The sequence below is a fragment of the Crocodylus porosus genome, unplaced genomic scaffold, assembly GCF_001723895.1.
Source record: "Crocodylus porosus isolate Cpor-Errol unplaced genomic scaffold, CroPor_comp1, whole genome shotgun sequence".
Classification (NCBI taxonomy): Eukaryota; Metazoa; Chordata; order Crocodylia; family Crocodylidae; genus Crocodylus; species Crocodylus porosus.
The window spans coordinates 1,821,343-1,835,698 of record NW_017728932.1 but is presented as its reverse complement, the minus strand read 5'-3'; the positions used below and the strand labels follow the sequence as shown (position 1 = coordinate 1,835,698).

At 47.9% G+C, this 14,356-nt stretch overlaps 1 protein-coding gene across 3 annotated transcripts in view; it reads left to right on the top strand.

Annotated features, from left to right (window-relative positions):
* Positions 1–40: 40 nt before the first annotated feature.
* The window catches only part of LRWD1 (leucine rich repeats and WD repeat domain containing 1), a 36,970-nt gene continuing 22,654 nt past the window's right edge, over positions 41–14,356 (top strand). For 2 of the 3 annotated variants that reach the window (XM_019545411.1, XM_019545408.1), the window contains exons 1-10: positions 181–220; positions 452–599; positions 877–1,111; positions 2,434–2,553; positions 4,525–4,677; positions 6,265–6,414; positions 9,781–10,119; positions 11,263–11,386; positions 12,283–12,392; positions 13,015–13,222. In XM_019545411.1, coding sequence (XP_019400956.1) covers positions 196–220; positions 452–599; positions 877–1,111; positions 2,434–2,553; positions 4,525–4,677; positions 6,265–6,414; positions 9,781–10,119; positions 11,263–11,386; positions 12,283–12,392; positions 13,015–13,222 — 1,612 coding nt within the window. In that variant the 5' untranslated portion in view covers positions 181–195. Of the gene's footprint in view, positions 127–180; positions 221–451; positions 600–876; positions 1,112–2,433; positions 2,554–4,524; positions 4,678–6,264; positions 6,415–9,780; positions 10,120–11,262; positions 11,387–12,282; positions 12,393–13,014; positions 13,223–14,356 lie in introns of those variants that run through there. The other variant, XM_019545410.1, reaches the window with a different exon arrangement.

Below are 14,356 nucleotides of genomic sequence, written 5' to 3'. Positions count from 1 at the left end.
GGCAGGCCCGTCCGGGGGCCCCGCAGCGCCTGCTCCCCGCCCTGACAGCGGCGGCACCAGCTGCCCCGGGGGCGGCCCAGCGTCGCCGCCAGGCCCGGCAGCCCGCGCTAGAAGGCGCGTTGGGAGGTTTGGCCTCGTTTCCTGCGGGGGGAGCAGTGTTGGGGGCAGACGAGGGCCGCCCCAGAGCAGCTGTGGATGTCTCTGCCCCGGCAGGCGACAGGTTTGCTCCCTGGCACGAGCGATGCCAGGCTGGGCAGGGCTGGGCCCTTCGCGGTAGCGCGGGACCGTCTCGATACATTTTGCTAACTAACGCCTTTGCAGAGCGGGGCTAACGATTCTCGCCCCGCGTCGCAAAAATAAAGGAATGGCTTTTGCTATAACTGGGTTTCTCCTTTCTTTCTTTGGCATCTGGTTTCTTCTGGGTTCTGCTGAACGCCCGGGCCTTTCCCAGGAAGGCGCCACGAGGATATTGGACTACCAGCAGCTTCACGTTGCCGGGAAAGGGGCAGAAATTTAAAAATGTCAAAAATCACTACAGAGCTGCTTTTGGAAAGAGCGGTTCCCAGGTCTACCAGGCTTCGAAAGATTGAGACCCTGAAGTAAGTAGAAACAGACTGGAGTAAAATCCTGTTTGGATGCCATTTGGGCTACCCCTTTTTTTCTTAAATTATTTGTCAGGAAATTGAAGGGAAAATGGAAATATGTTATGCTGTGTGGAAAACAGAATAGCAGGGTGGGTGTAACTGTTTTGCTCAGTTAGCTTTGCCCAGGGGAAGAAGAATTGCAGGAACATGAAACCTTATATCCCTTAAAAATCAGGTTTTACCCTTACCTTTGCATGACCTCAAGGTAGCAGGTGTTCTGGTTTGTTTCCAGCCTATCCAAGCTGCAATTAAAGACTGGAGACTTGGATCCACGGCTCTTCTCCCGGCTGCGACACCTGCAAAAACTTGACATTTCTGATAATGAACTGGTGAAGTTTCCGAACAGCCTCATTCTGCCCGAGTTGCGTGTGCTCAACTGCAGTAATAATCAGCTGGATGATGTGACCACCCTGAAGCAGTTCCCAAAGCTGGAGGAGCTAAGCTATGAGAACAACACGGACTTGACAGTGAGTAAAGCGATTCCCTTCGTTGCAGCATAGTAAATGGAAAATTAGTAATAAGTGCTACTGTCTCTTATAATGGCTTTCCATGAGGAAATTGCGAAGCCCTTTATAAAGGAGGACAGTGTCATTATTCCTGTTTTTACAGAAGGGAAACCGAGGCACATAGAAAAGAGGTGACTTGCCTAAAGTCACTCAGCAGACCAGTGTCAGAGTCAAGGATAGGTACCAGATCCTTTGACTCTCAAGCCAGTGCTCTGTTTTTTTAAGACAGGAGCAGGAAGCTTTCCATGGTGGGATGCTTGCTGGGTCAGAAGACTCTGTATGATATGTGAAAGATGAACAGCTTACAGTGTTAAATGGATGCTGTAAAAATGTTCTCTTACTTTACAGATCCCAGTGCACAGGCAGTCTTAGCTACTAGCCTTGGGGACCAAAAAACCCCTGAGCTACTGCACAGTCCATTGTAGGTTTGCCACAGCTGTGGGAAAACAAGGTGGATCATTAGCAGCACAGTTAACTAAGCTCTAATTGCAGATGTAATTTCAGCTCTGCAGTCCCCCTGCAGAATGTACCTCTGGAGATGTAAGATCAGGAAAGGTCCCTGCATGGCTTTCAGCCCCCGCATGAGTGTGGATGTTTGGTTGCCCGCAGAAAACTAGCGGGGGCATACCTTGTGCTGCCACTAGTTGTCCCCAGGGAACGTCTGTGCTACACAGCCTCTGGCATGTGACAGGCTACCCTGGGTAGGGTCAGGGAGGCTGGGGCCAGCACTGGGCTGGCTCTAGCAGCCGTACCTAGGGTCCTGGGGGCCTCCAGAAGCTGCAGCAGCACCGTTTCTATCGCTTGGAGCCGGTCTGGCAGCTGGAATGTGGCTCTGACCAGCCAGGCTTCAATTTTGAGCAGTGCATGCTGTCCCCACGTGTGCCTCTCCACCTTTTTTTGGGGGGGGGGTTTGACCCCTGAATATCCAGGGGTCAAAAAATCCCCCCCCCCCCCTCACTGCTCCCTTGTGGTGCAGAGAACAGCTTAGTGTGTGGTATGTGGCATCACAGACATGTCTGCGATGCCATGCTGCGTGGCTGCTCTCATCTGGACGTGGCCGTTAAGTTTGCAGGACTGGCAGCCAGCAAAAGCCTCCTTGGATTTGTAGTTGAGTCCACATGCTTTGGAAATCCTGCAAGGTGTTTGACTGATTTTATGCCACGTTCTTTCCAATGTAAATATGCTTCGCTCTCCCTGCTTGCTTGGTAATGGAAAACCATTGTCTGTGTTTCAGTGAATACATGTGTGTGGGTGTCTGTAACTTAAATATTTTCTCTCTCCAGCGCAATGATGACCATAAGGTCATATTTCTTTTACAAAACCTTCGTTTACTCAATGGCAAGGATGTGACCAAATTAGCTGATCACGTGAGACAGATCAGCAGTCAAAAACTCACCAGTAAGGTAAGATGTATAATATTTTTGCCCTCTGTGCATGACCAAATAGTAGATTAAACTTGATTAACTCTTCAAGCCCTGTCCTTTCTGCCATTGGAACTGCTGGCAACAAGTGGATTTAAATACTATCAGCACAAGGTCCTCTTCAGTGGGGACAGACACCGTGCACTGTCTGTATTACCCTATAGTTTGCACTGTGTATAAACTATATAATACATATGGGGCTCAAAAGCTGAGTGTCTGTGGATTATTGGGATAAGGGTGCCCTCTGCTCTGGAGAGATCTTGAGGATTCTGCCACACTTTTCCGTTTGTTCCCGATGTCTGCGGTCAAAACACTTCTTCCCATGCTTCCCTGTGGTGGGGCTGTGGATATGCCTGCTGCTGCCTTGCATGGGATACGGTTGCACTGAGTGACGTGATCTCTCTGTGTCTGTGTGTAAACTATATAATACATATGAGGCTCAAATGTTGCACTTCCTAATTTTACCCTGAGATTGAAATGCCTCAGTTGCCTTCACTGCCTTCTAGTTAGTCTCTGTAAATAATTCATAATCCCTGGCCAGGCTTTCAGTAGTCCTCTTATGCTCCCTCTTTTCCTCCGTCCTGTTTAAATCTGCATGTTCAGCACAGTGAAGCACAGGTCTTGATTTGGAGGATCTCTGGTGGGTGATTAGTGTGCTGGCTCCCTTGATGAACAGGGGCCGCAGAGCTGGCAGATCTGCAACTAGGAATTCTTCTGGGGCAGAGGATCTCATGTGACAGCCGTATTCTAGACCCTGTCCCCCCTTTCAACAGGGGCTGTGACTGAGAAGGTGTCTCTCAGGGGATTCCAGCCTTTCTGGGTTGTTGCGATAACTTGGGCAAGATAGAGAAGTCCCTGAGATTGACATAACAGCTCTCTAGGGCTCTGCAGCCCGTGGTTCTTCTAATTTATACCACAGTTTTATCCTAGAAACAAGGAGTACAGTGTAATGGTCTCACTGTCTTCAGTTGTCACATGGAAGAAGGCCTTGCTCTTGCCCTTCTTATGGCCCTTTGTTTGGAATGCCCTTCCTCTGAATCTTGCCATTTCACCTTCATTTAGCTTCTGGTTCTCCCCTAAAAGCACATTGTGATCATGCGTGTGAGTAAAATTTTGTCACTAAAAATTGTGTATTTTGCAGTGCTAGTTTTACCGTTTATAGTAAGATCAGTTGCCACTGGTCAGAACCATCCAAAATAGCAGTGATGCATCGATTCATAACTTTAGAAGACTGGGATGGCCTAGTGCTCTCAGCCCCAGGTTTGTAATACCCCAGATTCCTGGTACCACAAACTCAGATCCTGGTGAGATCTATTCAGCCCCTCATCGTTCTAGGCAGCTGAGTGTTTGTGGATTATTTGGATGAGGGTGCTCTCTGCTCTGGAGAGATCTTGAGCTTTCTGCCATACATTTCAGTTTGTTCCTGATTTTTGTGGTCAGAACACTTCTTTTCATGCTTCTCTGTGGCAGTGTTGTGGATCTGGCTGCTGCCATCTTACATGAGATGCAGTTGCATTGAGTGACGTGATCTCTCTGTGTCTGTGTATAAACTATGTAATACATACGGGGCTCAAATCCTGCACTTCCTAATTTTACCCACTGGGACTGCTTGTGAGAGTAAAATTGTGTTTCCAGGATTGGACTTATATTTTGTAAAGCAGTTTGGGTCCTTTTATGAGTTACTGTTTTTTGTACATGCTTACAGTATGGCTGTTCCACGTAACTTGAAACCCTAAAAAGAAGGGGAAAACACAAAATCAATTGGCCTACAATACTCCCACTCAAAGTAGGCTCTATTAAATTAACTTCCTATCAAATATATGCAGGCAACGTCACTCCTGAAGCAGCTGGACTTAAGGCTTGTCCTGGTCATTTCTTTTCCCAGGGGACCTTATGCTTTTCTGTCTTGGTTTCTGTGGCGTTTTGGTGAGTAAACTAAGTCTCTTTGTCTAGGTCACTACTTACTGGGAGAAAAACTTCCGAGACCAACTGCCCAAGGATTGCACAGCTGAGGATGTAAAAGCCATCAGGAAGAAGTTCTTGAAATCTGTTCAAACCCACGTCACCTTTGGACCTGGCTCACTCCGAGAATTTACCCGATGGCGGGTAAGTAACTCACTTGCTTTTCTGACCTTCATCTCAGGCACATGAAGAAGGGTCCCTCAGTGATGGTTCACATACATGGCAAAATGCTCTGCAGATTCATGTTCAGAGGCTCTTGTCCAGCAGCCTTTCTGAGGCTTTCTGCTAATTAACTGTGAATATTACACAGGTACCAGAAATAAAAACCCATCCCCAATGCAGCGATTGCCATGAAAATTTTATTTTCTGCTCCTAAATAATTAAGACATTTATGATAATTAAGTGTTAGAAATTTTACGAACACATGATTTGCAAGCAGCAAATAATTTTAATACAGTATAACCTCATAAATCCAGAATTCTAGAAAATCTGGCACTTTTCAAGTTCCCCTCTCTGCTCACCTTCATGCAAAGGGGGAAGTTTGCATGCACGGGCTGCCACCGCCATCCACCACCCCATGCCACTGCTCCACGTGGAGCTGCTGCCCCAGGACTGATTGCTGCTCCCCCTGGACACAGGGGGAAGCTTGCGCATGAGGGCTGCTGCCACCATCCACCACCCTGCTCCACGTGCGGCTGCTGCTCTGGGACCAGCTGTCACTCTGGTTTCAGAAAAACGGAATTTTCAAATTTCCGGCAGATTTATGAGGTTATACTGTAGCAGCTTCTCTGTAGGGTATTTTTGTGCTCATTTTACATAGCTCCCATTAAAGCTAATGGCAGACAAGCCTTTCCTATCTGAAGGGAAGATTTCCCTCCAGTTCTGTAATGTGTATGCTGCAGGCCTTGTGTCTTCTTCATCTAGCTTTACTGTAGTTGCATTGCTTTCACAGATCATCCCATTGGTATCAGTGACATTGAGGTGGTCCATGTGGCTCAGACAAAAGCAGTAAAACAAAGGACCCATGGGTAGAAGTCATTCGTGGAGGTTAAGCTCCCAGTCCCAACAGGCTGGTATTTCACCATAGAGTTGTGCCAATACAGAGGATTCACTGAAATTTCTTTTGTGTCTACATGCTTTGTTTGGGTAGATCTCCAAACTTGGGTCTGCTCTGCATCATTCACAGTGTCTGGGTGCCCCACTCGGTGTATGTCAATAGGGGGGTGATGGTCTTTGGAAAATACCTAGTTTCAGTTGTCACTATGTCCGTCTAGTGTCCACCCTATCATAGACACCTGTTCCTTCTTCCTACTCTAAAATAATCTATCTTGAAACTGTTGCAACTGACACTGGATGCTGGCAGTCTCAGCTGGAATGCTGTAGACTGAATGAGGTTGAACCTCCAGCCCCTAAGAAATGGTCCCTCCAGGTTGGGAGTAAGGCATGTTGGTAAGGGTTGGTGCTGACCGGGTTGCTATGCTGGTTCTCTTGTTACATCAGTTCTGTGAGGTTTGGTCTCCTGGATGACAGCCTAGGGCCCTTCCATCACCTATAAAGTTCATCTAGAACTTTACCTATAAATTCCATATAGAAGTGTGCGCATGCATGCACAAACACACATACACGTGCACACATCTTTTAATTGAACATTTGATTAATTCCAGATGTTGCAGCTTCTGTCCTTCATTAAAGTTTGAACATTAACCACTGTCTTTTTACTTGCAACATTAGGTGAAGACAATAGCAGAAGAATTCTTGAAATCTTTGTTGGGACAGGAAGAGAACACAAACCCTGAACTGGAGGAAAGGGTGGATGATGATGATGAGGAGGAGGAGGAGAATACAGAAAGCCCCGGGGAGGCTATGGAGGAAGTGGATCAGGTAAAAGCCCTTGCAGGCAGGAATATTTTTCTAGCCTCACCTCTCTTTTTTCAAAAAGCAAATCACAGTAAGAGAAGGGACTGTGAACTCTGGATTTTCCGACTGAGATTTAGACCCAGTTAAGTTCTGCTTTATCACTTTCATCTCTAACCTTCAGCAGCAGGGATTCTGGTTTTCTCTGTTTAAAATCCCGACTTCTCTGAAAACCCCCAAAATTCTCTGATTTAAAAAAACCCAACAGCTGCATTTTCCACAAGTAAAATGAAACAGCATTATATATAGGTATCAGCTGAACACAAATGTTTTATTGATATATTTACAATTTTAAAGGAGTCTGGAAGTCTACCAGTGCCTCAATCTTTATAATAAAATAAATTCTAGATACCTTTATATTTTGGGGTTTGATTTGAGGTTTTTTTATCATAGAAAATCAGAGCTTCCCCTACCCCTTTCACTCACCAGGATGTGGGTCCAGCTGCAGCTGTACCTCCCACTACTCTGTGGTGTTGAGCAGCCCTGATATGCTGGTGCCATGCCTTTGCCCCTAACTCGCAAGCAATAGCTCCCCCAGCCCTGCCGGTGTCCATCACTGGCAGCCCACAGTCCACTGGCCCTGCCAGTGCCCCTTACTCCCAATCCACAGCCACCACCCTCTCCAGCCCTAATGGTGCCCCTCACTCGCAACCTGCAGCCCCCTGCTCCCCTCAGCAGCACCCATGCCCTGACTGCCACCTGTGGGAAGCAGTGGCTACTGTGACCAGAGCAGAGCATGGAGCCTGTCCCCTCCCTCCTCCCTCCCCCCATGTGTTGCATGACTGGAGCAGACCCAGTGGTTGCGGGGAAGGATGCCAACTGGAAGCTTGGGGCTCCCTGCCCTGCGGGCCAGTGGGTGGGACCCGACTTGGGAAGGCAGAGCGGCTCAATGCTGCTGCTGTGGGGACCCCTCACCAACCAAGCTGCCATGGTGAGGCACCCCCTACCCACCTGACAGCAGCAGGGACAGTGGTGACATGGAGTTGTGCCACCCACTGTTGCTGGGCAGGCAGGGGTGCTTAGCTATGGCAAAGCACCTAGCAGGACAGGTCCTGGTTACAGCACCGTGCCTCTTTGCCCTCCCTCATCAAGTCCTACCCATGTAGGCCCCTGGGGGGAGAGCAGCAGAGTGGGGAGCTCCAAAGCCCACAGCAGGCAGCCTGCATGTTCCCTCCCATCCCCCCTACCCATTCTGCTCTCCCTGGGAGTACAGCCCCTCTGCTGCTCCCTGGTCAAGCTACCTACTACATCTTGTTCCCCCAGCTGGCCCCTTCCCTTCCCACCCTCCCAGACTTGGCTGTGGGGAGTTCTCCATATACATATGGCACCCCCTGCCTTCTGTTCCCCCTAGCTCCAAGCAGCTGCTTGCAGACTGGAATTCTGCAAAGTTGATGTTGGGATGATCTAACAGACCTGCATGCAAATAGCTTATTTTTGCATTGGAGACGCAGCAGATTCTTCTGCCCTGTCAAGGAAGTGAAGACATGCCATTGCATAAGCATCTCATCTTGCCTTTCATTCCAAAAGGTCCTAAAGTGCCTTGCAAGGCTCCATACCAGACGAATGCTGGTGCTGTTAATTATTTGTAGGATGGTTGTGCCCAGAGGCCTCCACCTGTGATCATGGCCTCACTGTGCTAAACACTGTGAGCGGGGGCAGATCCAGGGGGGTTTAATAGTGCGGTTTCACTCCCTTTGATACCTGCTGCACCCAAACTTTAGAACCAACTGCTTGGGAGGGGCAGCAGCATTTCTATTCAGGAAGTGCTGAAAGTCATTTGACTTCCTGGCTTATTATCCTGTTGTTCTCTCTCCACACCACAGTTGTTAGCCACCCTCTAGCCTGGTCTTGATTTTTCAGATTCAAACTATCCCTTCTGCAGTGTTGCTATCTCTTAGCCATTTAATGTAGTGTCTCTCTTTCATTTCACTACCCTGCAGGTTGTTTTCAGCTGTAGCTAAAAACCTTAGTGCAGGTGCAGTCACATTAGCTCAGATATAGAAATAAATGACTGACACTGAAGTATTGGAGCTGCTGTCAAGATGCTCAAGAAGGCCAGAATTTACTTTATGAATCTGAATGAGAGTTGTACTTTTAGCTATAATGACTACAGAACTAATTATACTATACCTTTTGACTATTTATGTCTAGTTTTGTTGTGGGTTTTTTTTTCAATTTTATGTATACTCTAGCAAACTAGTACACATTCCAATAGTTATATTTGTTTTTGCTTTCATTTTAAACTGAATAAAGTAGTGCTGGCCCCCTACCATATTAGTAAAGCTTCTAGTTTCTCTTACCTGGGGGAAAAATGTGTTGTGTTATATGTGATGATGTGCACCATCTGCCCCAGCCTTTTCAAAATCCTTGATCTGCCCATGACTGAATGTATATAACTCAATAGTCCAAGCTTTGCAGAGCTTACAACCTGAACAGAGAGAAAAGACGCTGTGAAGGGAAAGGCATAGAAATAGAGGGGAAGTAGAGCTCTGCAGGAATACTGGAGAGTTAGAAATAGACTCGCGTCTCCTGGCTAGTCTAGTACCCAAGGCACTGGACCAGGCTACCTCTTGGGGAGGGCAGGGGATTTCTCAGCCCTCCAGGCCAGCGTGCAGCAGGTGCACAACATCCTACAGAACCCCAAGGATGGATCTCGTTCATTTTATTTATCAATTTGATTACAAATTCCACAGTGCTCATTGGCTGCTGCCAGGTATTCCTCCTCTCTAACTCTGGGACAGTCCTAGCTTTTATCTTATTTTAACAGCTGGGCTTAACCTCTGCTGCCAGCTTTGCATCTTTCCCAGCAGTGGAAGAGCTTGGGTCATTATCCAGGTATAGATTCCCCTGTTTTCACAGGAGACTGAGAAGGAGGGCTGGGTCCCAGGTCCTGGTCACCCCAGCGCCCCTTTGGGAAGGGATATTTTTAATGAAATGAACGATTTTGGCATTTGGCCAAAGTATATAAGGCTGCCTCAGCATGGCCCCATTGCTGCACTTGGCTTAATCTTAGCTGCGGACAGTAGCCTTGGGTCCTGTGGGCCTGATTCTGTCTTTCCATCCATCCCTGGGTTCAGGACTGGGGTCATGGCTCTGTGGGAAGAGAAAGTAAAAATTTTAAATTGAGCTTTCTTTGCAAAGTGTTTATTGGTCATCCTCAGCTGTTGGCCTGTGGGAACTTGATAGCCAGGGGTCCCCTGTCTGATGGAAGATCCTTCATCTGACTCCAGGAAAGAGAACCGAACCTTGCAGAATTTCTCTGGATTACAAGGTATATGAATATCTTGGGGAAGAGGAAAAATACCCCTAATGAATTGCCAATGTATCTTGTAGGTCATTTCAACCCCCAGCAAGAGAAAAGGAAATCGTTCACCAGCAGGATCTGGGAACAAAAGGCCACGGCCCCAGCCTAACCCCAAGGAAATTGTGCTGAGCCCCAGGAAGTCCAGTCATTTGCAGGATGAGCCAACACCCGAGAAACCAAGAGCATCGAACCAGAAGGCCAAGCTGGCAAAGCCTGGCCAAGGTGCTGAAGGGACTCAGCGAAATGGAGAGCAGCTCCCCAAAGGACAGAGCCACAGAAGATCCAGCCAGCTGGCAGAGCAGCAAAAGAGCCAGGAGCAGGACAAAGGGGTTGTTAGCTTGACCCCAGTGAAGGACCTAGAAGGCGAGGTGGGTTGACTACCCTTTTCTGGGTTTGGGTTTTGGCCTCTTGGGGACATAAGAAGGATTCACATCCAGACTTTGTGGATAAAAGGGTTCTGTATTTTCTAGGTGCCATAGAACTTGTTCAGTTTTCCCCAGTGCCTTTGGCCATGTGTTTTCTGTTTTTATTTCCCTTTTTCTCTGAAGCATCAGGGCTGGCCAGAGCTGGAGATGGGAGGTGGATCAGTGCTCCTGAGGTGGTACAGAGATGGTTTTTCTCATGTGTGGCTGGAGTGCCGTGGTCACATGCTCATTGTCAAATCCATGGCTAGATTTGGGACTGAGAAGGAAGTGTGCCTGAGGTCAGACTGGCAGGGATCTTGAGGATTTTGTCCTCCTCTGCATCATGGAGGGGGGTGGTTCATCTGCTATGATCATCTGAGCATTAGTGATATCCCAGTATCTCCTGGTCCCTGCTGGAGGTGCACAGGAGTTTTTAATCTTCAGAGGACTGAAGCTTTCTTAGTTTTATTCAAGTTATATAGCTCAATATAGAGGTAACTGGGTGAAATGCAACAGCCTGTGATGTACAGGGGAGTCAGACTAGATGATCATATTGTTCCCTTCTCACCTCAGATTGTGTGGGAACATGACACCAGTTCCTTGTAGATGTTAGATCTGTGCATGTGCTCAGCTCCCTAGTACATGGAGGAATGGCACCAAGGGGAAGAGAAATCCCCGTATCAGCTGCTTGCAGTACTCAGCTTGCTGGAATTTCTGCTGCACTGCACCCTGTTTGTGTGCCTAAGACAGGAAGATGGGGAGTGAGATCACAGTGAGATGGGGAGTGAGATCACCCTCCAGGAGGGGCCCAGAATGCATTGTTCCCTAATGGAGCCTGGGGCAGGCTTCACTTACTACATGTAAGCATCCGTCCAGGAACAGAATCAGCTGAAACCTAGGAGGTGAGATCAGAGGCTCCTTTTGTGGGATGTTTTCTGTCCTCCTTTTGTTCTGTGTTTCACCGTCTGGTTTGAGGAAATGCCTTGGGTCTGCCAGCCTGTACATCTAATCACTGACATGTACCATTGAGACAGAGCGTTCGCATGGGTGGCTCCTTGTCTGTCATTCTGTTCTGGGATGATGTCTCCTTGATGTGCTTTCTTGCAGGACGTCATTCTGGAGCCATTGCACTTTCTCCAGTGTCACAGCAAAAGCAACAGCCGCGAAGATTTTAAAACACAGCTCTGGTCCTGTGCATTTGAGCCTCTGCTAGATGGTGGGACCAGGAAGGGTGAGTCTGTCCAGAGCCTACAGGTGGCCTTTTGTGATTGGCAAGATTTGTAGAAAGACTCTGCAGGCAGGGGTCCATCTGAGTAAGGTAGGGGTGTCAAACACATGACCCTCAGGTTGGATCTAGTCCTGGAGCCCTGTAATCCAGCCTTTGAGTCTCAGACCAACCCTGTCCACCATGTGCATCATGCAGATCTGATCTGGTGTGCAGGCTGTCTACCGTGCTGCATGCAGCGCAAGGGGTCAGTCCAGGGTGCCATGCTGGATCATGTACAAACAGCTTGGGGCCCAGTCCCCTGTGGTGGGACACCCTGTGTTGGTCTCATGCATCTCACGAAGAGCAAGCTGTGGAGCAAGGCCAGTGCACACTGCAAGTGGCATGTATGGTTGAACTGGTCGCACAAGCTGCACGTGGCACAGGGAGCCAGCAGGGGCATGTGCTCGCTTTGGTGCAGCCCAGTTTGGCCCACAGGCTGGGCCTGGGACCCTCACTTGGCCCATGGGGACAGATAGTTTGACACCCCTGGAGCAAGGGGTGAGGGGGATGCACTATCCAGACAGCTTATGGGGGCCAGGCTCCTCCACCTCCTGAGCAGGTGTTCCTGTTGTTAATAACAGACTTTCCATGTCCAGATAAACATTCCTATTTAGATTATAAAATATATGAGAGTCTTCATAGTTGATATGGATGAATTTTTCTCAAATAAACCCCTGTATGCTAAAGCCAACTGAACAGTTACCAGTGCAGCAGAGATGAGAAACACAAGGTAGTAACAAGGTGATTTATGACAAATGTGAAGTATGGTGTTTTTAATGAGCAGAGATCTGATTACTAGTGTAATAAGCAAGTGTTACTTCAAGCCCTGGGAAGTCTAACTAGGCCTTCCTGTCTTTCAGATCCCATAGTGAGCTCATCTCGAACTGTGGCTACATGTGGAGGAGAGGCTGTTTGTCTAATTGACTGCGAGACTGGAATAGTGCTGAAAAAGTATAAAGTGCCTGCAGAGGTAAGTGGATGGGCTTTGTGAACACTTGGAATGTGAGTAAAGCTGTAGTTGTGTTATAAAACAGCCTGGAACATGGTTCTAAACTGGAGCGTGGACAGGTGTTAAAGTGATGGCTAGAGATGAAACATACCTTTTGTTAATCCTAAAATAGTTTTTAGAACCTAGGCCAGCAGCCAGCTTTTTTGGCAGGCCTGTCACAGATTAGCCCTTTACCCTCCCTGAGTGCCACTCTGATCCCCTTTCTCTGCCTGATCTGTGCCCTGCTTTCTGCTCCCTGCCCTGTATTCCCTGCCAATCTGTGGCTCCGCTGCCTGCCCGCTCCCCAGTCTGCCATGTGCCACACACAAGCTGCCTGTGCCACTTGTGGCACACGTGCTGCAGGGTGGTCACCTCTGATCAAGACTAAGTTTAGTTACCCTGCTGCCTTCTGCTGAGGGTCAGTCTGACAGCAGAGAAGGAGATATGCCTTAATGATGGTTGGCTGTACTAGGTTTGAGATGTATAACCCCTGTCAAAACGATCCTATTGTTACAGGTGCGGCTTCTGTATAGTCCTATAGACTATACAGGGCACTATTAATCTCTCAGCTGCCATATTCCATGCTCTTTCTCCCATATCCTAGGAGTTTTTCACTGTTGCATGGACAACTCTAACAATGGTAAATAAAGACAATCGGAAAAGAACCCATAATATTTTGGCAGCAGCTGGAAGAAGAGGAATTGTCAAGCTGATCCATGTAACAGCTGACTTCTGTTACGGAGAGATAAAGGCCCACAAGAAGCCCATTGCTACAGCCTGCTTCAGCACTTCATGTGAGACCCACCTCTTTAGTAAGTTTCCTATTCTGCATCTCATTTGCTTAATGAGCATTAAGATAAAAGGGGTTCCTCCAAAACAAGGAAGTGAAGTGTGGCTCATAGTATCAGAGTGGGTACTGGCAAGTGGGTTTGTATGAGGAGAGTCACCAAATAGCTCTGTGTGTGTGGAGCACATAAAACGCACCAGTGAGTGTCAGAGGCTCCCTCAGTGTGCTGATTTGCAGGGGAGGGGAGGTGTTACAGCCTCCAGGTACAGAGCCTGGCTCATGTTTTCAGCTTTTTAGGTCCGTGGTGTGTCAGCCATGAGGGTGGCCATCACATACCAGCCACATACACATATCAAGCAGCAGCTGCCTTCCAGTGGTGGGGGGACAGAAAACCCAAAAGCTTGCCATGTGGATCAGCAGATGTGAATGCTTATAGGGTTTAGATTTGACCAAGTGACTGGAGCAGAGCAGAGATTCACACTTGTCAAATTAGTGAAATTGTATGCACTGTTAGTAATCTCATCCTCCCACATTGCTTTGTTCAGAGCCAGACATTGAAAACGGTGCTTTGCCTAGATGGAGAAGGTGGAGGTTTGGTGGTTAATGAAGAGCGAATTATGCCCTGTAATATACAGATCAATCCTTTTGGCTCTGCTACCTCTCCATCTTGTCCCTGAAACAGTCTGCACCATGCTGTAGATTCAAGACCGCTGGATCGTTAAGGCATAAACTTCCAAGCGCATCTGTGAGCTTGGGGCAGTTGCGCTCAATGGATTCTCACTTTTGATAACATTCAAACCTACTGGGCATTCGTCAAAAAGCAGGCTGAAGTATTCTGAGTGAGGAAAAAGTCTAGACAATTTAGCAGACCTGTGCTGTATCTAATGTCATTCCCAGCTGGGGAGGGCTTGCACCTGGAATCTTTTCCCTGAGCTTCACAGCTGTGAGGAGGACAAAAGATGAGATGCATTCATAGAGTCATAGAAAGTTAGGGTTGGAAAGGACTTTGGGAGGTCATCAGTAGCACTGGATTTATGACCCAGTCCTGATACCTTGTTCTAGGCAAGCACAACCTTCAGACTGATGACAAGTTTGTCCGTTTGACAATAGGCAAATTTTATTGATACACAGTGATAGAAAATAAGTATAATGCAGGCAA